Source organism: Athene noctua, chromosome 1, assembly GCF_965140245.1.
Source record: "Athene noctua chromosome 1, bAthNoc1.hap1.1, whole genome shotgun sequence".
Taxonomy (NCBI): domain Eukaryota; kingdom Metazoa; phylum Chordata; class Aves; order Strigiformes; family Strigidae; genus Athene; species Athene noctua.
The window spans coordinates 163890661-163913810 of record NC_134037.1 but is presented as its reverse complement, the minus strand read 5'-3'; the positions used below and the strand labels follow the sequence as shown (position 1 = coordinate 163913810).

The following is a 23150-nucleotide window of genomic DNA, read 5'->3' as shown; positions in this document are numbered from 1 at the left end:
GATTCACAGCATCATAAATTTTGTTAAAAACTTTTAAAAAATTGAAAAATTTTTTTAAAATTGAAGTATGTGTTGGAAAATAGGTGACATTCCTTTCTTACACAGTTTATATATGTGTTACAGCTGAAAAAAAATAGGTGAAATTAAAAATCTTACCTTGTATTAAGGGAAGATAGAGATGATACTGATCAGTCTCTCCACTAAAGACAGCAAAAGCTTGCCGCTTTAACAACATTGCTTTTTGCTCAAAACTTGGGTAGAGTTTTAAGGCGCTGCTCTGCATATCTATAACAGAGATAAGAATTACCTACCCTATAAAGACTTCTTGTGTTTTGGGCTGAAAATAATTCCCATGTCCAGAAATATTTTGAAAAGAAAAACTCTCTTTAGGTCTACCAATTGGAATAATAAATTGGTGTTGATCCAGATCTGCTCACACTAGCAGAAAAATTACATATGAGACAAGCACTGCAGCTCCAATGATGTCACAATTTGGCAACTTAAAATTATAGCAAAATGTGAATGCAGGAGTTCTAGAATTAGCATTTCTAGAACAAAAATACTTATGGGGTGTTTTAGATGTGTCCAAAATACAGAATTAACTTAGCACAGCTTTTAGCTGTGAATAAAGTTGGCAACATACTCAATTATGCAAATACATTGTCTGCATTTTATTGATATTTTAGTATATTAAAAATGTACCCATAGCTCAAATGCAAATAATTTCAAATGAGTGTAGAAATAAGTTATCAGAAGCTGATACTTACTCATCAAATCTTTAAACATAGTTTTCTCATGTGTTAGAAGATGATCAATAATGGATCTCCAACTGAATAAGATACAGAAGGAATTAGGTAACCAGAGAAAGCTTTGGTATAGATTCACCTCAGAGAATATTTTGGTCAAACATTTCGTACAAGGAAGCAGTTTCCAAATGGTATTCAATATGCACTGGCATTCAATATGACATTCAGTATGACATTCAATGGCATTCAATATGATATTCAATATCTGGTTTAACTGCATTCTAGGTCCTCCAGCTCTACTGTATGCAGCTCCCTAATCACTAAGGGGAGTATCAGCATGAGACAAGTTTATTCTTCTGCAGTATAATGAAAACATCAGTGCTTATAATGCATTTACTAGTTAGTTGTTGAGACCCATTTTTATCATTATTATATTCTGTAAGTGCTAAACAGAATTTTCTTTCCCATATTAGCCATTCTCCCTTAAAGCCTTTCTTTGCAAATTTAGAATAGAATCTTGGAGTGCTGCAATCTCATGTCTTACTGAGTGCATGAAGTGTCCATCTGGAAGAAAGCTGGATCCATATACAACTCAACAACTTCCTTTTTCCATGCTCGCTTGGTATAGGCATATCCACTCAATGAGCTGAGCAACTGAGCACCAGCACGAAAACTCGGAATGTTGTAGGCACTGGGGGAAGAGAACAATAGTGATAAATAAATATATATTTTTAAAGTGAAGTTTATGTAACCAGAAAATTAACTCTGGGGTTCCCCAGAACTTCTAACCAAATTCTCTCAGTAATAGGCTATGTCTAGATTAGCTCGTAACTTGGAGCAGCAGCAGACCAGTAGATCAAAAGAGTTTGTGCAGAAACTCCTCACATTTCTAGTGTACCTGGTTTGGAGAGATATTTTCAGATTAGATGTACCACAGTATTGCCTGTCTCCACTACAGATGTGGTTCAAAATTTCCCCAAAATAAAGTTTCCAATAAGCTTTGAATTCTCGTCAGCAGCCCCCTTTGGAAGGTACCACACTAGACTTCATGTGTCATCCAGATAACATGCATCAGTTCTCATGTCATCTCCTGTATAAACATCTCACACATAAGCCTTTTTCTCCTTGTGCTGCCCTATGCACCATCCCACCACAAACCTGGACACTATGCTCTGCAAGGCACAGTAGGAAAGGAGCATGGAGCTCAAGTCGAAACTGGTAGGAGCAAGGTGAAGAGACTGCATGAACTGTTGCTTGTCCTCTGGCACCTCAGTTGCACTGAAGACACAGATGCCAAGCAGCATCCTGCCTACAAATCCTTGCTACAGTAACTGCTTTGCCCATGGCTGAAAAAAGGTTTCAGATTGGTGAGGTGGTGCTCAAACTGGCAGGAATGTGACTTCTGGTTGAGAAGGGATGCTGTCAAGGTCCTCTGTTGTGAGGTGGCACCACACCTTCACAGAAGGCTTCAGCAGCCTCTGTGTTTTCAAGGGGGAGGCTATATTGCTTTTTTTGCACAGCCCTGCAACCAAGCTCCTGCCAAACTGGGAGGACAGGGGCATGAAGACAGTATTGGAGGTTATAGTCCAACTGCTGAGCAGCACACGAATGAAAATCATCCAGCACATCTTTGGTCCTGATGGAGGCTTCACATTCTTAACCAGTAACCATCTCACTATGGTTATGGCTATACAGCTCACATGGACTGCTGGCCTTGCCAGGCTGACACTGGAGAATCATCAAGGGACATCTCTAGGCATCTCAGCAACTTCATCAGGACTCTGACGCTTATGTCTTTTCAACCATCTGTCAGATCGAAGGGGATGGTAGTATAATCCTTGCAAGGAAAAAAAAAAAAAGCCAGCTGACTCCTGGCATTCAGATCTCCATTTGCATTGCAGAAGTCGTCATTTATCCCCGTACCAGGTCACATCCTGACAACAGTGGTGCCCATGCCAATTTTAACTGTGCATTTCCACACACAGGGCAGAGATGGAATGAATGTTTGGCTTGCAGCAGGCCCAGCACAGCAGGGTTATGACAGCATTCCAGAAGCGTTTTCAGTGGTGTCTGTATGCAGGCTTTTCCGTATCTTCCGCAAATGGTGAGGATATCAGATACGTGTACACGATGGTATATACACTCAGGAGATCAAGAATCTGACTGACTTGGCTAGGGTTGAAGTAGGCAGAAGACATTGCAGTAGATACAATGAAAAATGCACAAACATAATGAATAGAAAAGAGTAGCTTCCCAAATTTTCTCTGCATCATTTTTAATCCATCCTCCTTGAGAGGGAACATGGAAATGTCTTCAACCCCTGCTGCACCCTGAGGCTTGCTGGCTTTACTTGCTCAGTTCCCAGCGACACACTACCCATCATCCAATTTAGGCATGCTTGATTACTCTGGCTTGTATCTTCCCTGACTCTCTATACCTTTTTTTTTCCTCTTTGCTGCATATCAGCTCACGGTTTTGACTGTGACCTAATAATGCTTGAGACAATCCTCCTTTCCTCCCTGCCCCCTGTGAGCTGTGGATGATGCTCTCCCACACCTCTGTATAGATTGGTCTGCTCAGAAAAATGTAGTAGCCAAAAGGAGGCAGCCAGGAGGAGGGGAAGCCTGATACCTACTACAGCAGGAACAGCTACAACTCAGATAAGCAGAACTGGAGGCAAGCAGGAAAAGGAAGGAGAGGGTTGTTTCCTGCCACTTAGCAGAGAACTGCTAGAAAAAGGAGGATTTGCCTTCTAAGAGATCTGTGAATAGCACTGGGAGAAACCAGGGGGAGGGATGCATGAGGAAGGCTGAGGAAGCAGGACCAGCTGATAAGGCTCTGAAAGATAGAAGGAAACCCACACAGAAAGGAAACATTCTCCTCTCCCTCCTCCTGTCCCTGTGGGAAAGGGGTTATACTGTTTAGCTGACAGAGGATATCATCCATCTCTCTCATACCTATGCTTTTGGCTGAAAAAATAGGCAGTGTAGGGAGTTACTGCACTCTTTCTACTTCATGATGGCTCCTGTCACCTGTCCAGTGTTCTGCTGCCCCATCTCTCAGCCTCTTTCCATTACCTAACATACACAGAAAGGGGAGCTTTAAGTTAAGGCAAAAAACCAAGATGGGAGAAACACCTATAGCTAAACATCTGTTTCTAGCTGTCACAAAGCTCAAACAACAACAGATTTCAGTTCCTGGGGGAAATACAGCTCATACCTTACTAGAATGGAAAAAGAGGAGAGGATAAACACAACCATGTACGTTCCCCTGTGGGCCAACAGGGTCCATAAAGACACATAATTAACAGAATTTGGCCCACAAGGCCGAACCAGCACAATGCTGGTGGGAAAGGAGAAGGCAGGAAAGGCCTTTATAGTCTCCATGCCTCTTACTAGATCTCACCCAACCTGACTTGCACACATGGATGGGGGCTCTGCTGTCCACCCAGGCATCAGCCATGCAGCAGGCAGAGCTGCTTCTCCCAGCAAGTGCCCAGTAACCACCACCACCAGGGAAGATAGTTCAGCGGTCCTCCTGCTGGGGCTGTCCTTCTCCCATCTCTTCAGAGCCTCCTGCTCCCAGGCTTTTGCCAGTTGGGTATCATGTGAGCCATGTCAGTCATGCTCAGCATCCTGCAGATGCCTTTCCACTACAGCCTTCATCATGTTCCTCTCTCTGAAGTGCTCTCTTGGTCTCTGGGTGCTAAAAGGTAGCCCCGTGGGGTGCATACTGCCTCCTGCCCACAGCAGCATGGGAACAAGGCGGAGTGACATCTGCTGCAACTTCCTCCTCGCAGGACTCTGTGGAGCAGAGAAGAACAAACCCATCAGTGCCTTTTAGGATACATGATAGTTTCTTGCCTGTGGCCTTCCTCCTCCTAGCTTCTGGTTTTCTTCAAGGAGCCAAGGTTAAGGCTTTTGAGCACAGAGAGGACCTCCTATCAGTGTGTGCTCTCAATGTGTTCCATGCCATGCTCCTGCCTGCCCAGACCAAGGAATAACCTAGGGCTGTGCGCTTGAGGGGACACACACAACAGTGTGGGCTGTCCCTCCACCTGCAATCAATACTCAGAATGCCCCAACATAGAAGTTTGCTGGATAAGGTTAGGACATGCCAGGGATTCAGAGCTCTGTGAGCAGCAATGACATGTCAGCAGATGTGACAGTGTCCCTTTTACTCCTAAAACCATAGGAGATGCACGGCCTCAGCTGAGTGCCCACAGCAGGCTGTCTGCCACAACCAGGGACAAGGGCAGTACCACACTTTGTGCCCTGTGGAGTCAAAGCCTCGCAGGTGAGACTGCATTATTGATGCCCACTGCCAGTGCCTGGGCAACAGTGGGACAGACAGTGATATTTCTGGCTTATTTGTATGCAAGGCAAATTAAGTGTCACCACAAAACTCCACAGATCCTCAGTTAAGAGACTGCTTTATGCTCTGAATAAACGCTGCCAACACCAGACCATCAGCCTGCCCTGCCTGGTGGGGATAAGACTCTGGCAGCATGCTCTTATTGCAGAAGCCTGGAGGGGGCTGCATTATCCCCAGTTGCTGTGCACACAGCTGACCCCCGGCCTGGCCTGAGGCAGGCCCATGGGCAGAACCCACGGTTTCTGACACAGGTGACTGATACATGCAAGATTTATATCATATCTCATGGTCCCAGGGCAACTTCTTCTAAAGACAAAGCAACCTTTGTGGTCAAAGCAATGATCCACAGAGCTATGCTACTGCTCTGAACAAAATACCTTAATTTCCACCAAAAATGAAAGCATTAATTAATTCACTCACAAAGTCACCACTAAAATGAACATCTGTACACATACCTGGGTTTTAACCAACAGCTCTCCTGAAGCCAGCTGTGGTGTGGAAAGAAGTTTGTGGATGAAAAGGGTCCATGGATGTGCCCCTGCCCAGATTGTCCTGTAGGGTTCAGGGACAGTATGCACCCCTCTAGATACTACTGCACGGTGATCCTCAGACTTGAGTTGAAATGGGCTGCAGGCTTGGTGGTGAGCAGGTACTTGAAGATTTCTTCCAGCTTTCTGCAATGGATACATGTCTGCTGTGTGGTTCCTTATCTCCGATTGCTGTTCTGGTCTTCGTCCAGACTACCAACAAACTTTTGGTCACGTCACAGGAAAGACTCAGCAGTGGCACTGTTTCCTTGTCACCCTTCTTCCCCAACAGGCAGAAAAGGTTGGCAGAATTGGCAGAAATTGAAAAGCAATGACAGTAAAGGACAGTAAAAGTAATAGCATTCAGCAGTGAAGAAAGGCAACAGGGCAGTTAAAGTAGCAAGGGGTGACGTGTCAGAAGAAACCCAGAAGGGTAAGGAAGAAGCAGCAGAAAGACTGGTATCAGTTGCAGTGAACAGCTAAGAGCCCGCAGTAGACAGAAGCAGTAGGGCAGGATAACTTGGCTCACAAGAACAGCTTCAGGATGTCCCAAGTCTGATAGGCTTCTGCTGGCAAGTCTGGTATGTATGAGCAAGATCTCCTCACAGCAGTGCAGTCAGGAATTAGCGAGCCTTGATGGGTCACTTTTGTATAGGAGCTTCTATTAGCTTCCTCTAAAAGGAATTTAGTTCATGCACTAAAACCAGCTTTTAATAAATGGAGACAAATCAAGAGATTCACTTCAAAACTACACTACTGCTCTAATCAAATTGCTAATGTTAACATAGTCACCAAGTATTATCCTGAATTCTGATCATCCATTGCAGGAAAAAGAATGCTCAGGAAAAACACTCTAAAAGCACAAAACCACAATTTAATGCAGAACATGGCAATGTCTCTAATGCTGCAAACATGTGGTATGGCAGGGTTGACAGACTACTCTTAGATGTCTATGACAAGAAGGGATTTAGTCTTATTAGCACAAACTTATTGGATTTGTAAGATAATTCTCCCAAAAGGGAAATTTTGTATTACCCTACTGCGGAGAATGGCTCATCATTCAAGCTGTAAGTTCACCAGAAAACCAAGGCACAGAGAATTTAGAACTGCTGACAGGCTCAGCGACTCTTCAGCTAGCAATTCGGTGAAATAATTGTTACAAAATCCTACCTGCCTAAATATCAATCAGTTACGCTCATTGCCTGTTCTCTTCCAGTTGGGAGGCCTGTGTGTGTGAACAGCAGGAAGAGAGTGGTGAAACGTATTCCCAGAGCTTTATTTTAACTAACTGTGCCTCACTCCTTAGGTCTTCCACAGTGAGTGGAGAGAGAAGCTCTTCTGTTGTATGATTCAAGACAGCAGTGTCTGAGCACAGGAGCTTTACAGGGCTAAGGTTTGTAAAGGAAGTTGCCCTTCCTTGAGAAAATTTTCACTTGTTAATGAGAATAAAAGGAGACTTTTTTCCTAAGGCAAAAGATCAACTATATGGTACAGGAAGGGGAGAACATACTTCTCTGTCCTATACAGTTAGCGACTAAATTAGAAAATTATTTATGTGAGATTTTATATCTCAGGTGTCCAACTCTTACAATTCCCCATGGCTATTAAGCACTCCTGAGAAGAAGAAGAAAAAAAAGTCTTACAGTGTGGTCAAAAAAATCAGATGTAAGAAAAAGCACATGTGCAGAGAGAGAAGTCACCTGTGATTGCGTAGATAAGGAAACACATAATAAAGCAAACGTGAAATCAATGGCACAGCTTTCTCCTTCTCGTCGCTCCGGTAAACCATGTCCAAAAGAGAAGCAAGAACCTTAAAAATGAAAAGAATGTCTCTTTAAACCTTCAATTGCTATTTCTGACAAAAAGGGAGAGCATGCCATACCTCTGGCTAGAATGTGTGTGCACATGGGATGCCTCAATAAAGATCTAAGCTCCCATTTAATCTACCAGGCAAACCTATGTATTACTCTGCTCAATAATACCAATAAATAACCACCCCACTGATGAAAGCAGCAACTACAAAACTGTTCCTACTTACTTCCGCAAGGAGAGAAAGAGCTTGGACACTGTATATTGAAGGAGCAGAGGCAGAAACCATTGAAGATGGCGCCACTGAGGTATCTAAAAGAGGCAAAATAATTTAGTTTTCCTTTCAGACAAGATATGTTTAAATTTTGCTGTTTGCTACTTTTCTTTCCAAACAGAACTGTTATTTGCATATTGGTATTACAGTGAAATGTTTCTGGGCATGTTACCACAATGACATAACTAATGCCCCATGCTGTTCTGTCACATGTATTGCATGCACCTGCAATATGTTTTCCTCTGCATTATACACAGCCTGCTTAGATTGACATTGGAGGATAATGCATACTTTCAGTTTTACTTTTTGTCTGTATTACTCCCTTCTTATGCAAACCACACACTACCAAACACCTTGTAATCTTCACTGACTTAAGCAGAAGAGAAAAAGTGGTGGAAAGTCAGACAAACCCACATTACCATTCACATCTTCAATGCTGAAGTCATCTGGTAAAATCTGAGGCTGAGCTTTCACTTCTAAGTTCCGGCTCAGCCAGCTAGTCTGTTCCAGAGAAGAACCAGCAATAGTCCCTACAGCCTCCAAGATTTTTTGAGTCACCTCCTATAACATAAAAAGACAATGTGCTATCAGTTGAAAGCTATCATCACTCAGCCAATACAGTGAAGTCCTCTTTATATGGAACATGTCAGGAGGATCAGAAGTAGGCACTTTTATCTCTTAGAAACATAAATACTTCTCTGATTTAACTATCTGTGCTCTCAAGATAACCAACTACTGCTCACTTCAAATAAGAACAGACAAGAGAATGAGAAGGAAAAACTTTAAATTAGCTTATCATGGAGGTTTTAGTCATGATTTCCCATGTAAGCCATTACCGCTAACACAGTATCAATTGGGCATCAGTCCTGCCACACATTAGCTGTCATCTGTCAAAGACATGATCAGCCAGTCACCCTAAGGAAACCAAACCTCAAGTATCCAAAGCTAAGCAGAAGTCACTTGTGAAGAGGCGGTAAGATGATAAGATGGCAAAACTGTCTTTTAATTATTATTATAATTTTGCTGGCCAGTCTCTGAAGCAGAAGTGGAAACTTAATTTCTCTGTTGGCACACTAAAGTAACCATAACACTGTCTCACCTCATAGGTAGCAATTACATTGGCTCGGAGCCAAAACCACCCATGTGGGTAGTGCTTAGGCATAGGAAGAGAGTCCTGCTCTACTCCACTCCTTCTTTACCTAAAAGGTGAGCTGACAGTAATTTACATTGCCAAATGCAGCTATAAGCTTCAAGGGTAATTAAGGTACTAATTTTCCTAGATAGCTTTGAGATTTCAATACTTACACATATGATATGAACTCGTGACATCACACTTGTGTTACGATTTAAATTCTGAGAAAAATCATAAAATTACCCAAGGAAAACAGCTTTGAAAAGGCCATAGCTACCACTGTGATTTCATGCATTTTTGACAAAAATTTCTTAGAGACATTCTGTGCATCATGTCTCTCATATTTGAGTCTCCCATATTTACCAGTGTGGATGCACATTTACACATTCTAAAAGCACAGGTAAATTCAGATACAAAGTACAGATCGGGCCATCTCCATTTTTACTTAGATGTACAGTGCCATATTTATGAAATAAAAGGTATACATGTATACACTGTACCTGCAAGTCTTTTTGGTCTTTTTTGTTTTCTATAGTAGGTGTCCTAGTCACAAAGTCATTCAGAGTACTGTGGAAAAATGAATTCACTCCAAGTTAGTAACTGGACAGGTCTACTCAATGACTCTATAAACCTCTTTCTTTCTTATGCAGTACCTGAGAAGGAGAAAGTGTCCAGGAGGAGCCAAGTTCAACTGCACAGACTCTTTGAGAAGTCCTAATAAGGACTGGAAGTTCTCCTGCAAGGCTGAGACAGGCAGTCTGCCAAAAAAAAAACAAACCAAACCACACCCAAGTCTGAAGTTAGAGCTAAGGAAAAAACAAAAAAACCCCATATGTGGGTAACTTAGTGGCCTAAAAGCTTCCATCAAGATCAGTTCTTTAGAACCTGCCCCGTTCTAACTGATCCAACAACATGGTATAAATATCCGGCAGCATAAGGAATGTTCATACAGCAGTAAATGCCAGCAGCACATGCAGTATGCCAGCCAGCACTGTGAGTGCTGGGTCTTAAGGGGATCTAAAGGAATAGTTTAGCTAACCACTCCACTGTATGCCAGCTTGCTTTATCTCCATAGCTTATCATATACAGTATATTGTACAGTCTCATATAAGGCTTCCATATGAGAAAAGCCAAGTATGTGAAGAAGAGTTTTGATCAAAGGAATATTTCCAATCAGCTGCCTGACCACTACCTGTCCAGCACAGACTGCAGCCATAGCAGTTTTGTTAATTTACAAGTTTTCTATCCATTCATCTGGCAGCACAGAACTGATACAAAGAAAGATCATAAGAAATTATGTAAGTATCTTGCTCATGAGATGTCTGAAGTATGTTGCTCTGTTAGTATAAAATAAGGCTTTCAGACTGGCATTATCAACGGATCAATGGAACATAATGTTATAGCCCAGTTATTTTGTGTCTTTCTGTTACTTAACAACGAAGTGGCAACAACCATTTCCTACATGAAGGTGTTCTGTGACATTGTGACATGAAGATAAAAGTAAGGCAGAAATAGTGATGCTGGCTGTTATCTTAACTAGAGTCAAACAGAAAATTCTCTTTTATAATGACTGAATTACCTTTGAATGAAAGCATAACTGAACTGCAGCACTGGAATATCTACAAGAGAAGATTTCTGAAAATAAAAGCAAAACACACATTATTATCTGCCATCAGAAAAAAAAGAAGGTCCAAGCTGTTGAACACTTGCATTCAATGGTTAGCACACCCTTCTTAGAAGCCAATAGGTACTCCTGTACTCAACAGGTGACCAACTATGATAAAACTATCTATACAGCAGTATGAGTTCTAGTAAAGGACTTTCATTCAGAAGCAGGCACGTTACTTTGGAATATCTACTACAGTTTATTCAGAGCTGTAGGAGCTCCTACAATGGTGTGCACGGTAGCAAAACTGGTTTCCTTGAAAGCCAGTTGGAAGATAGTAGACTCAATGTGAAGTATTTCTAACTGATCAGGTAAAGGGAGAGAGAGAAATACATCACTGTGCTGTATATCTGCAGCAGCTTTACAAAAATTGTCATCATCTTTGGTAGTGGAGGACCTCACACCTTTTCATTACCAGCAACTTCTCTAGCAAAATATTCTGAAGAACCTACTTACATTGATGGCTCAAAACACAGAAACCCACATTCTAAAAACATAACTTATTCAGGAGCAAAAGAGAATCACAGTCTTTAAAAAAACGTCCAAACTTTCCTTCTAACAATTTTTAGAAAACACATTGGAATAGATCCTGAACAGAATATATTAAGAAAATTGAATTATCTTCATGGTTACCTCTTCGCCCTTGATTTGTGATGGTTTCTTGACTACCTCTTTGACTAGGTGTAATATAGTGTCAATTTTCAATGTGTTAAGTGCACATATTAAATCCACAAGAATAAGCTGGGATGCACTAGCCACTGGAAGAATCTGAAAAACCAAACCAAAACAAAAGACATACCCCTCAAATCACTGTACCAGGTAAAACATGAAGTGGAAAAAACAACTTTTTTGTGTGATTATTCAAGTATCTATATTTATACAAAACATCAAGTAGACAAATTAAATCAAGCATGCAACAATTTGTCATACACAGATCTTCTCCCAACACCTTCATGAAATCAGCTTCATCATGCTTAAATGAAACCAGAAAAGAAAGAGGTGTTCCACTGAGAATAAATGCTTTGTTCCAGACAATAACCTTTCTCTGGAAATGGAGCTGATCCAAGTTTTTAAAAATATAATTAGCAAGTTGCAATCCTAAGATTACAATCCAGTATTGAATAAAAAATGGCTATTACTATAAGTCTTAAACTGCCACATCCCTTTTTATTTGATGACTTAATTAGGTTTAATTGTAGTCCTGATGCTTTGTGGAATTACATATAAATAAGAGCATTTCAGATTTTTCAGTGGCTTGACATTGCCATATGTAAAAAACCCCAAAGAATCTATAAACAAGCCCAGAGTTTAGGACTGATCATACACATGTAATTGCCTTTACATTGGAAAACTAAGGGTGCCTTTCTTTAGTTTCACCTTGATTTTACTTTGATTCCTATGAGGTTTCTTGCTATTCCATACTGCTGCAATTGCTGCCATCAACTGGATTCCAAGTTGTGCTGTCAATGGATTCATGAAGTCCAGTATTTTAGTTCTTAATGTCTACAGAGGGGAGAAAAGTTAACTGTCAATGCTAAACTTTGAGATAGCCTTTGCCTTGCATAGTCTGTAAAACATTCTTCCTTTTCCCAAGATGTTCAGAAAATACACAGCAACGAAATAATCTCTTTATATACTTGGCTGTCAGACTAGTTTTGATAATTTATTTATGAGTTTAGTGTATCCTTCTTACAGATGGAAGGCACATTTGTTGGAAAACAGATTGCAAAATAGAAAAAAATAACTTCTTGTGTTATATTCTCTCTGCTCCTACAGGTATTTTTCACTACTATGATTTACCAGTATGCACAGAAAAAGGGAAAAGTCTAGTATATTTATTTCTTCAGGTACATGTTCTACTGCCTGTGGAAGGTGCAGACAATTCAGAGGCAGTGGCTCTACAGCAGCTATTAACAGAAGCTCACAGAAAAAGCAAAACATTAAATAGATCAGGTAAGGCTGAAGGTGGGCAAAAGAACAGGAAAAAATCTACTTTTGTAGGTAGGTACTGTGCAAGTCTGTAGTTCATGAGAGTTCTTAAATTCTGTGTGGCCCAATATAATTCTGGGAATGGAAAACTATTCCTATGAACTCTATGTGAAACACGCTGCTGAGGGAGGGGATGATAAGGATGAGGAGACACACAGCAGTTTAAAAGAACTCCTACTTTGGTTGCTTTAAAGTAGACTGAAGAAGAGCCTTTAGTTGTTCCAAAAAAGTCTGTTGGTCTTTTTTGAGAGTCTTCCCTCTTTATAATGCTCCAAAGAAGGGACATGGTATTAATAATGCGAGGCAATTCTTCCAAAATGGCATTCCTAGCATTTCTCAGGTTTGCAGGTTCAGCTAAAGATGACTAGAAAACCAAAAAATATGAATATTAAAATACGCTATATTTTGCAACACAGAGTGACTGTTCTTATTCAATAATTAGGAGAATTATAGTAAACTTTTGTAATGAAAACTTTAAAAATAATTCAACCATTCTCTTTCTGAAATATATTGCTGCTATGAGAGTCTACTGAATTTGGTGTTCACTATTTTGGCACAGAGAGAATTGATTTGTCTAGGAAATTGTTAGGATAATATACTCTTCTGATAAATGTTATAGGAATAAAAACTGTAGAGAGCACATTAGCATGTTATCAATGCAAAAGAAAATAGAAAACTTTGTTATTGACAGAGCAACTGTAGACATGCTACACAGGACTAATATTTGCATAGCCAAGATCATCATGAACATTGCTTGAAATTAACTTTCCTGTCTTCAAATAGAGAAATTAAGTTCAGTCTCCCTCCATTTACACTTTTAGTTAGTTCACTTCTTCTGGTGTGCTCTGAGGTTTCTCTAAGGTTATCTTCTCGTACAAGCACCACTTCACTACTTATAGTCACCTCTGAATGAAAAATGGATGCATACTTTAACAAGCTGGTGCTGAGGTGTCAAGTGAGTGGTAAGCATTAAGTACTTACCTTTCTGGTTTGGTTGGGGTGATCCAGAAGGCAGTAGTGACCAATGGTTGTCAGACCTTCCAAAAGTGTTAGTGGGTAATCAGGTGTAACATTTTCTCTTTTAGAAGTTAAGCTTTGGAGGAAGAAAAAAAAATAAAAGAAAAAATGGTTAACAGGCCAAGTAGTATTTCCTTAATTAAAAATTCCAGTAGAAATCTGTTTCTATTCAGTGGCTAAAAGAATACTGGAACAACCAGACAGGAATATCAAATCAAAGAATTCACAGTCTACGCTTGGACAACCCTGTTTCCTTGTCTAGATCTTTTAGAGTATTATTCCCCACCAGTCCTTTCACTTACTGCCTGTTCTGAACCGTATCACTGTATTTTTCTTCTCCAGGGTGTCTCTCCCCAATTAGTCCTCCAAAATCCTCAGTTTTTTCAAAACTGGGAACTTCCTTTTACTTGGATGGCAGGCAGAGGGGAACAGGAAGTATCACAGCTGCTGGTCATTCTTGCAACCGCAGTGAGCCCTGCTGCAACAATACTGCCTCCACCGCACCTGGGCTCAAGGGACAGATGCCTGCATGTGCAGCAAGGTTGGAGGATCAGACTCTGGGAGCCACAGTGCTAAAACAGTAAATTACTATGCACTACACTCTAAGAGGAACTTTAAAAAGTTTCAGCATAACAAATCCCACCCTGCAGACTTCTTACCTTGCATATGTTTTTGCAGGTGTCTTCACAGCTTCGTTTTCATACTGCTTGACAAGCTCATCGAGGTTTTTACATATCTGTACAACAAACGGTGCCACAGTCCAGCCTAAAGACTTCCCAAAATAGGGCAGGGAACATGTGACTAAGCCCACCCAAGTGGGATGCATCCCATAGCCATACTCTGGTTGCAGACCTCTAACCACAGCAGAGACGAATAATCCCTGTGAAGTTATTGGGTGTGGATAGACATATTGCATTGCACCAATAGCCTGCTGGAAATTAAGAGCCTGCTGCCATTCCTTAGAGAGGTCTGGCTGATTCTCCTGCTCCTCATGAGTCTGTCCAAGATGGTGCTCCAAGACAATCAATACCTGCAAGAGCTTCAGCAACTCAATCTGGAGTGGGTGTTCACTCCATATTTGATCGTGCCCAAAATTGATTAGGCTTTCTTCAAAGAGCTCTTCTTCAGGAACATTATTAACTCCATCTCCCATAAGCAGTTCATACCGTTTCTGACTTGTATACATAGATGCAGACAAAGAAAGAAGAACAAACTCCTGAATTTTGCATCTTCCTAGCAAATTGCGTATGAACTCTATGTTCTTATTCTCTGCTGCCTTTGCCATGGTAGCTAGCTGGGTCATCATTCTAATCAGGACTTCCACACTTTTTACCTGAACATCTCTGTTGCCAAGCACATCTCTGTGTGTGACCTTCAAGTAGCATGGATAATATGAACGCAGAAAACTGAGACAGAGGTAAGTGAGCAATTCTATTAGAAGAGAATGGGGACACATGGTTGGGGACTGAGTTTGAAGCTTGCCATAAAAACTCTGCCCTACAAGAGCTTCCTGATGGCGAGCTAAGAGATTGTAAATGAGATTCAAATGTGCTGTGGAGCTGGTATCCATGCTTGTACTAGCTACAGCTTCAATAAATTCTTTAGGGTTTGTTTTAAGCACTGCCTCCAGAACAGAAAAAGCATACAATACCCTCTTAGAATCATAAGGCTGCAAATATAGCAGCATGTGTTTGAACAGAGCCTCAATCATCTCTTGTTTTTCCTTCTGCTGCTTGAGCAACCTAGAATGGGTAATTTCCTGGAGCTCCAAGTCCACCTCTTCATCACTTGACAGAGACTCTGATGCTTGAGTCCTCTCAGAATCAGCACGCACAAGGTTGAGTGTTACACTGGATTTGGAGCTTTCAGGAAGGAACGCATTGAGACAACTCACATGGTTTGTGGTTTCTTTGCCATCAGTTGCAGCACTGTCATTGTCCTCATTGCTCAGTTCTTGCAGCTCCAAAGAAGGAGAAAAAGAGGATGTATTTTCACTGTCATGGCCTGTGCTGGTATCTGCTGATTCTGTGTGCTCACTATTATCTTGGTCACCATCTGCTTCATGTGATGTTACTGGATTATAAGAGTCATCATTTTCAGACTGTTCTGTTTTTAACTCTGACTTCTCTGGATCTTTTTCGACTTCTGCCCAAATTGCTTCTCTATCCACAGTAGTAAACTGGCTCAATGGAAGGTTTTCCTCAGAATTGCTCTCAGAGATGCCAGACTCTTTCAAAGAGGTCTTTTTCTTGCAAAGCCAATCATGTATATCTTCTGAAAAAAAAAAAAAATTAAAAAGAGCTTACAACCATCTATTTCACACAGCATCCTTTATACTGAATAAATCATTGTAAGAAAAAAAAGGTTAAAAAGTTATTCTGCTCTGGTCTACTATTAACTGTAAAAAGTGGAGCTAAAAAACCCCTGGGTTAAGGCAAGAATTTTATCTTTTTTTTAAAGTGGTAGAGCAGTCCTAACCTACTGGAAGCACAAGAGAATAGGATCAAAACATAAAGAACATGCTGTTTCTCTTACACTGTAACTCCCTGGATGTGACAATTTTTTTTTTTATGCTTCCTGAGCATAAAATGTTTGTTGAGATCAGGAGGGAAATGAGAAGGATAGCAACAGAGGATTTTTTTTTTTTTTTAAGAGCTAATGTTTTACTTGGTCACATGCTGTGGAACAAGGAAGGAATAGATTAGATCTGTGTTTGTATAGCATCTAATAAACAGGTCCCTTTGGATGCTATAAATGTCTGCCATCTAACTATTTGCCAATCAAGACAAAAAAACAATTATGCAAGCCTACAGCTAGGTTAACAGTAATGAGACAGACAGGTGACACGGAAGTTTCTTAACCAAAACTACCAGACACTTCGCCACCGTCTTCCTGCTCTGCTCCAGGAAACAACCTTGGCTACTTGGGCCAAATGGTGCAGAGTGCCTCATATCCATACCACTCCCAGCAACCCCAAACCTGAACAGACTGCCAGCCAGCCTTCGCAGGACTCCACACTTGGAGCGAACCCTGGCTCCATGCCTGTCTCAGTCTTCCTCAGCTGCTCCCCACAAGTCTCTGTCACACTTGTCTGTTCCACATTTGACTCACAGATCACATGTGGTTCACAATGGTTCTCATTACAGGTCTTAAAATGGACATCTTGCAGCTGTCAAATTTAGCCTGTCAAGGTAAAGACACTCCACCACATTCCTAAATTTGGGTGGCTGGAGGTCATCTTCAATTCCAAACATCTCCCTTTGCTTCTACATCCTAGCTCTGGGATACCTCAAGATGTATGCCACAAGGGCTCGGCTCTTCTCTTGAATCAAGACGGAACTTGTTTGAAAAAACACATTTTAATTTTTAGAAGTTAGCACAATTAGGGATTTTTTAGTGTGGTGTGGCCTAAACAGTAAGATGTTCCTCACAACCTGTCTGATTATTTTAAGATGATGCTGAAGGAATCATTAACAAAAAATATTCTGAATAAAGAAGCCTAGTACAAGGGTGCATGGTGTGCTGGGGCAAGACTGGGTGCAGAGTGTGAGATTTGCCTGTCCATCCTGCCTACTTGAACAGTTCCTGGACTGACATCATCACCAAACTGCTCCTGGATTTCATTTGGTTGCAGACCTAGTTTTGCTCGAGAAGGGATCCTGTGAACAGTGAACACACATGCGGTGTGGATCATATGGGAATGGCAATGAGAAGCGTGGGACAAGATCCGAGAGCAAAGCAGGGAGCAATCCAAACTAACAATGTAGGTGCAGCCACTGTAATAGAAATTATCATTAAGCCTTCAACTAGCATGACTTACTCCTGAACTCTGTTTTAGGCATCACTAGAGGTACCTGAATGAGGAGGAATCTATGGAAGTGATACAAGACAACTTAGGGTAATAGGATACCATTGCACTTCAGAGACAAACTTCAGTAGGTGTTCAGGAGTATGCAATGCTGTTAGCACTTACAGTTTCAGTCCAAGAACAGTTTTACCTGCTGAATTTTTCTGTTTGATGTAGTGGATGGACGTGCGCTGTGTCTTTGGATGAAGCAACAGCAGCAAGACTGGTTCGAGAATCCGTGCAACATCATTAAGTGAAAGAGCACGGATCAGCCAGCCCTGTGCTGCAGCACCAATTGCACCATCTGAACAATTGAGACTGTCCAGTACCACAAACAGAGACCTGAGTGGAGAAATCAGAATGAAGAAGTACAATTGAAATCCCTAAAAAAGTTAATGCAAACAACAAAATAGTGGCAGGGTGGCACCAGACACGGTGCGTGTTTAAGTAAGCACCAGCCAATTGCTCATGTCTGCTAACAATAGCTCGATCATGCACATTTTCCTCAGTTGAGGTCAAGTACACATGCATTTGTAGAAGCAAGGCCATACATAGACTCACACTCTAGAAGAGCAGCATATTTTAAAGTTCTTTCACATCTTTATTTAGAAAGACTCTTAATGCTTTTGTCTCATTTTATACAAAGGTTATGATCTCTTAATAGGAAGTGAAACTAAAATAAGGTAATTTCTTTTTGCACAAGTAGCTGATTCTATTTTCTTTGGGAAGCTCTTTCTATTTTTACAGAAACTTCTTTCACAAAGGAAGTGCACCATGCACACTGAGTGCTTTGCAAAGTTAATAGTGCAAGAAAGATTAAGATCTTCCTTTTGCTCATTTTTTTGTTCTCTCTACAGAGAACTTTTTCCCACTTCAGAAAAAATAACAGAACAAAGCATGGTATAGTTAAATATATAAATGCAAGTCTAAGCCAGTGGAAATGGAAAATACCTATCAAAGGACCGATTGTGAGAAGTCACTCTGCTGCCTTGGATCTCTCTGGTCAGATGCCACATGACAGAGAATCTGAACAGCGCTTCCAGCCTTGTCCCCTTTGCAAGGAAACAAGACAGACACATATTTTTTGCAACATTTGTCTCCAAGTAAATTTTTAGTGATTTTTAAATCTCTAGCAGAACAACAGTTATTGTGTAAATGACTGCTAATCCTTCTCAGGTAGTTTGAGAGCATTTTTCTATTTTGTAATCGACTAAACCAAAATGCCATGTATCCATGCATGCACAACCAAAACAGCCACAGTGTTTGTAGGAGCAAAAAAAGATGTGCCAAGACACCAAACATGTATTTCAGGGCTCTTGTGTATAAATATTTTAGTCCTGGTTTGGTATTATGGAGGTTTACAAGTTGGATGATGAACAGGAATACACTGGTATATTAGGTAGTGTTTATTATTGGGTAATTTTGTTTGAAAGCTTTTAAAAGATTTCCAAACTTCTAAGTTTCAAAATTGCGGGAGCAAAGATATGAAAACAGTACCGAAGACTGAAGGTGGCTGTTTTAAGTTTTATTGTGCAAGGCACTTCTAACAAATATACTTAAAGTTATTAAAGAACTGTTCTGTCATTAAACTAGGCAATAAGTGGCTCAAAATACAGCTTACTTACTGTGAGATCTAAATACTAAGGTGGACACAGGGTCAATGTTATGTTGACATACACTTACAAGGTAATAAAGTCTCTTGTTGGAATCTGAGGTTTACAAATTCAACACAAAGTAAAATGATTTTAGAGTTATTGGTGGAGCTGGGTCGGTTTGGAAATAGTGACAAGAAGTTTTTAGATACTACATGATTTGGGCTAAAACTAGAAAAGCTCCAGCATTGACTGACAGACCTTGTATCCAGGGACTAAGTTTAGCAGTAGTCCCATGATGAATAAATCCCAGGTAATTGTAAAGGCACAGACAGAGTCTGTCAGACTCTTGGAAGCCAGAGGGACCATGGGAGTGAAGATGTGGGGTGGAAGGGAACTGAAGGCAGTCTGGGAAGCACTGGAACAACTGTACAGTGATGAAGGGGCTTCACTGAATACAGAACTTACTTTATCATGATCCAACAGTGCATGGCAGATAATGTCTTCACAGATATTTGCTGATGGTGCCAAGCAGTGCAGTCTGTAGAACAGTTCCACACAGGCAATATGATGCTCCCGTGTCGCTTTGTTCAGCTGATTCCAGAGCACACAGGCTACTCTCTAGGGAAAAATAGCAAATAATATTAATAATAATAATGATGATGATGTAGTGCCATTTCTTCCCTGACTTAAAAGCTTTCCATTGCATAAATGCCTTCTATTACCAAAATGGATTTCCAAATCGTCTTAGTTTAACAAAGAGCAAGAATTCAGGTCATACACTCAGACCTAAAGGAATGCAACTTTCCTACCCTAGTAGGACACGTAATTGAAATATACGTGTACCAGAAGTTAAGAAAAGCATTTCTGCTTTTATTTTCTGGGTCAGAACTTAACAGATTTTACATGTGTCAGGCACAGCAACTGGAAACACAGTAATCAAGAAAAAGATCTTATAACCAACCCTCATATCAACACTAATATCAATAAATGGTCAGGAGAAGGAAAGCACCTTTGAAATATACTCAAAACAAGGAGGATGAAGTGTTTTCATTATTATTCACCCACTAACATTTTCTCTTATCTGAAAAGTTAGAGTGGTATCAAAGTTCTCTGTAAGTGTAGCTTTCAAACTAATGAAACCAAACCCTTCATGTCAGAAATCAACTATACCTACCCAAGAATTTGGGCACAAAACCAACTAGCAATTTGAAAATAATCTGCCACTTTTGAACATCCTGTTGGGAAGCACACAAAGAAGAATGTGATTGCTTTCAAATGCTTATGGAAGCAAGAAACAGCAACCTGTCATTGTAACACAAACATGCTGCCCCCGAACATCCCTTCAAATAACATTTGCTTTTCCACCCCATCCTTAGAGGTTCAGTGTAGGTTAGGCAGTAAAAAAGAAAATGGAAATTGACACCTGGTAGAAATCTGTTTTCTCTGAGATGATCTTTAGAACTCCAGGAGCAATGGGAGGCAGGGTGACCATCTGTAGCTTTCCAAAGAAGGGGTTGTGGCCAGATACTTTGTACCGCTTCATTCTGTCTTCTATCACAAGCGCCAGTGACTGGGAATGGTTGATCACCTCCAGCAGCGTGAAGATGGACACGTTCTGAACATAGCAGTCATTCACACAACAGCATATTGTCATTAAGGACTTCAGCCACAGAGGGAAGCTGGCATCACAACCTCCTCAGAAGATAAATGAGAAAAAAGTTTTGGAATAATCCCAAGGTTATAGCCATATTTTCAAGAATTCTTCAATCAAGCTCACAGGACAAAGAGACAAAAATGACCACCCAAATCCAACTGTCATGCTATCATAAAGTCCCTTACTTCAGAAGGAAGTTGCGTCAAAGCAAGTTACATTCTTTTCCCTGTTTCTCCCAGCAGAAAGCTCTTGCAGGACCTCAGTAACCCAGTAACTAGTGGATTCCTGCTTTCCAGTTTATCTTTACTCATAACTAGTTTTCACAGCTGCTGTTTTTCCAGCTGTCATTATCAAAAACAACAACAGAGGTCTGCTGATCCAAGGATGCTATTTTGGGTAGCACTGAGGCATATCATTTCAGAAACCATGAAGCAGACAAGGAACTGATATGGCTAACATCAAGTCAAGCCATTTTTGCCTCTCTTGACTGAATAATCAGATAAAGTTTTGTTAAGGCTTGACTGGAATCAGTTTGAAGTATGAGTTCACGCCTCTGGCTTCAAAAACCAAATGTTTTAACTGCTTTACTACCACAACAAAAAGACTTTTCCTTCTCCACATCAGACAGCTTCTGCATCACATGCAACCCAGACCTTCACTAACAGAGGTTCTCCTTTTGGCTTTAAACCCTCCTGTATTCTCCAGGGTGTGCAGTTTAAAAGAATTTTGAAAATAAACTTCTATAATCCTAGGATGATATTCCAAAGAAACACAATTATAAACGCAAGCCTTCTAAGTTCAGCTACATTGCTGACCACATGGAAGGCTCTGTAAATATGCATAAGTGTCCATGTCAAGCAGACAGCTCACCCATGTAGATGATGGGCATATCATCACTTTGCTAGGGAAGACAGCAGAAATTGGTACTGAACTGAGGAAAAAAACCCAATTTTCCAGTTTCCCACCTCTCCATTCACTACAAAACTATCTTGCCAATTAGCCTTCAGGCCAATAACTGCTCCTGCTAAAGCTAATGAACTTGAATTCCCAGAACAAAGAGGCCTTCCAATTATACAAGATCATTATTGTATGTTAGCTTACATTGGACTCCTTTGAATTCTGAGGGTTACGGAAATAGCTGGTTTTGTTTCTGTTATGGTTTAGAGCTCCAGTTTTCCACCTATACCCATCTTCCTCTAACACATCCTTTTTTTGGGGGGTGGGTGGGACGATGGGGGGGATGTACACATGGATGGCAGGGGGACAGATTTCCTGAAAATCCTGAACCATGCCACAAGGCCCTACAGGCCAGAAGGTCTTTTCATCCCCTCAGCTACAAGTTCTATAGTGAAAGCTTTGAAAAGAATGTGAATTTGACAAGTGTGGTAAAAATTGTCTCTCAGCTGCAAGACACAAAACACATGCTGATGTGAGTAAGTCTTTAATTCACATGGAACTTGCCCTCAGCCCTATCAAAAGGCATTGCTACCAGCCCTGGTCACAGGTCTTGCAAATAGCCAAGCTCACATGGCTATCTGCGTTCTCAAATGCTCATGTTGCCCAGTAAAGAAATCTTTTCTTACCAGTGACCTGAAACAGAGAGAGATACAACTGTTCCATCTCGTCCTCTGAAAGATAAACTGGGAATGTGGTGCAATCCAACAAAAGGTGACAAGCTGCAGCGAAAGCTTCCTTGCAGTCACCTCTGAGAGGTCCCAAGACAAGCATCACTTGTTCTAAGTCCCACTCTTCTTCTTCCTTTTCCTTTTTATTAATAGAGTTGTGGTCAGAAGGAAGAGGATTAGAGCTCTTGTTCTTGAATGGTGACCCTCGAACTGAGAACAAGTCTGAAAGCATTTGTTTAAACTGAGGTACAGTGATTTGCTTTGCATCCCATGGGCTCTTTTTCTTGCTAGCACTTTCAGGTAACCTGTAGCCATTCTCTTTTTTCTCTTTTCCACTCAGATTCATTGCTGAGATGCTTTCATTACTTGTTTCTTGAAATTGCACCCCAAAAATGTATTTACTGGAAAACCTGGCAACCAGCTCTTGAATGCAATACAAAGTCTTCTGAATGCTCCCCCCTTTCTTCCAGACATCATCTCTCTCAAGGGTCACAGTTGGCACCCCCAAGTGCTGAGAGAGCTCTGGGGAGGAAGCACTTAGACCAATGCCACTGTCTTCTGACTTCAGGGGAGGAAACGGAGTCTCATCCTCCTCCTGCAGCACAGACTTCGTCTCCAAGGTTATGTCCACATTTTCTTTTTTCACTGGGCTCTAAAACAGAAATGTTAATGTGCTTAATGTGACACTGTGCAGATAATTTTAAACTATGTAGAACTGTGGCAGGCACTAGGGAACAGCAATGACAGAAACACCCCCTAGTATTTGCAATTTTCAGATAGAGATTACTTTTACAAGATCATGAGACACAGTTATTTCTAAGCAGACCAATTCAATTGCCTTTAAAACCCAACACGTTTGTATAATCCTCACATCTTGACTCATCAAATACCAACA

General features: G+C 40.9%; 1 protein-coding gene across 2 annotated transcripts in view; it reads right to left on the bottom strand.

The window, feature by feature from the left end:
* DOP1B (DOP1 leucine zipper like protein B) overlaps positions 1-23150 on the bottom strand; it is a 52272-nt gene that overhangs the window by 4382 nt on the left and 24740 nt on the right. The window contains exons 14-32 of one of the 2 annotated variants that reach the window (XM_074903584.1): positions 22214-22907; positions 20400-20671; positions 19442-19594; positions 18333-18433; positions 17533-17723; positions 14194-15808; positions 13499-13610; positions 12696-12881; positions 11906-12031; positions 11162-11296; positions 10442-10497; positions 9516-9620; positions 9363-9429; positions 8150-8291; positions 7686-7768; positions 7348-7457; positions 1291-1437; positions 768-829; positions 157-285 (exon numbers count right to left, since the gene is read on the bottom strand). In XM_074903584.1, coding sequence (XP_074759685.1) covers positions 157-285; positions 768-829; positions 1291-1437; positions 7348-7457; positions 7686-7768; positions 8150-8291; positions 9363-9429; positions 9516-9620; positions 10442-10497; positions 11162-11296; positions 11906-12031; positions 12696-12881; positions 13499-13610; positions 14194-15808; positions 17533-17723; positions 18333-18433; positions 19442-19594; positions 20400-20671; positions 22214-22907 — 4486 coding nt within the window. The remainder of the gene's footprint in view (positions 1-156; positions 286-767; positions 830-1290; positions 1438-7347; positions 7458-7685; positions 7769-8149; positions 8292-9362; positions 9430-9515; positions 9621-10441; positions 10498-11161; positions 11297-11905; positions 12032-12695; positions 12882-13498; positions 13611-14193; positions 15809-17532; positions 17724-18332; positions 18434-19441; positions 19595-20399; positions 20672-22213; positions 22908-23150) is intronic. The other variant, XM_074903594.1, reaches the window with a different exon arrangement.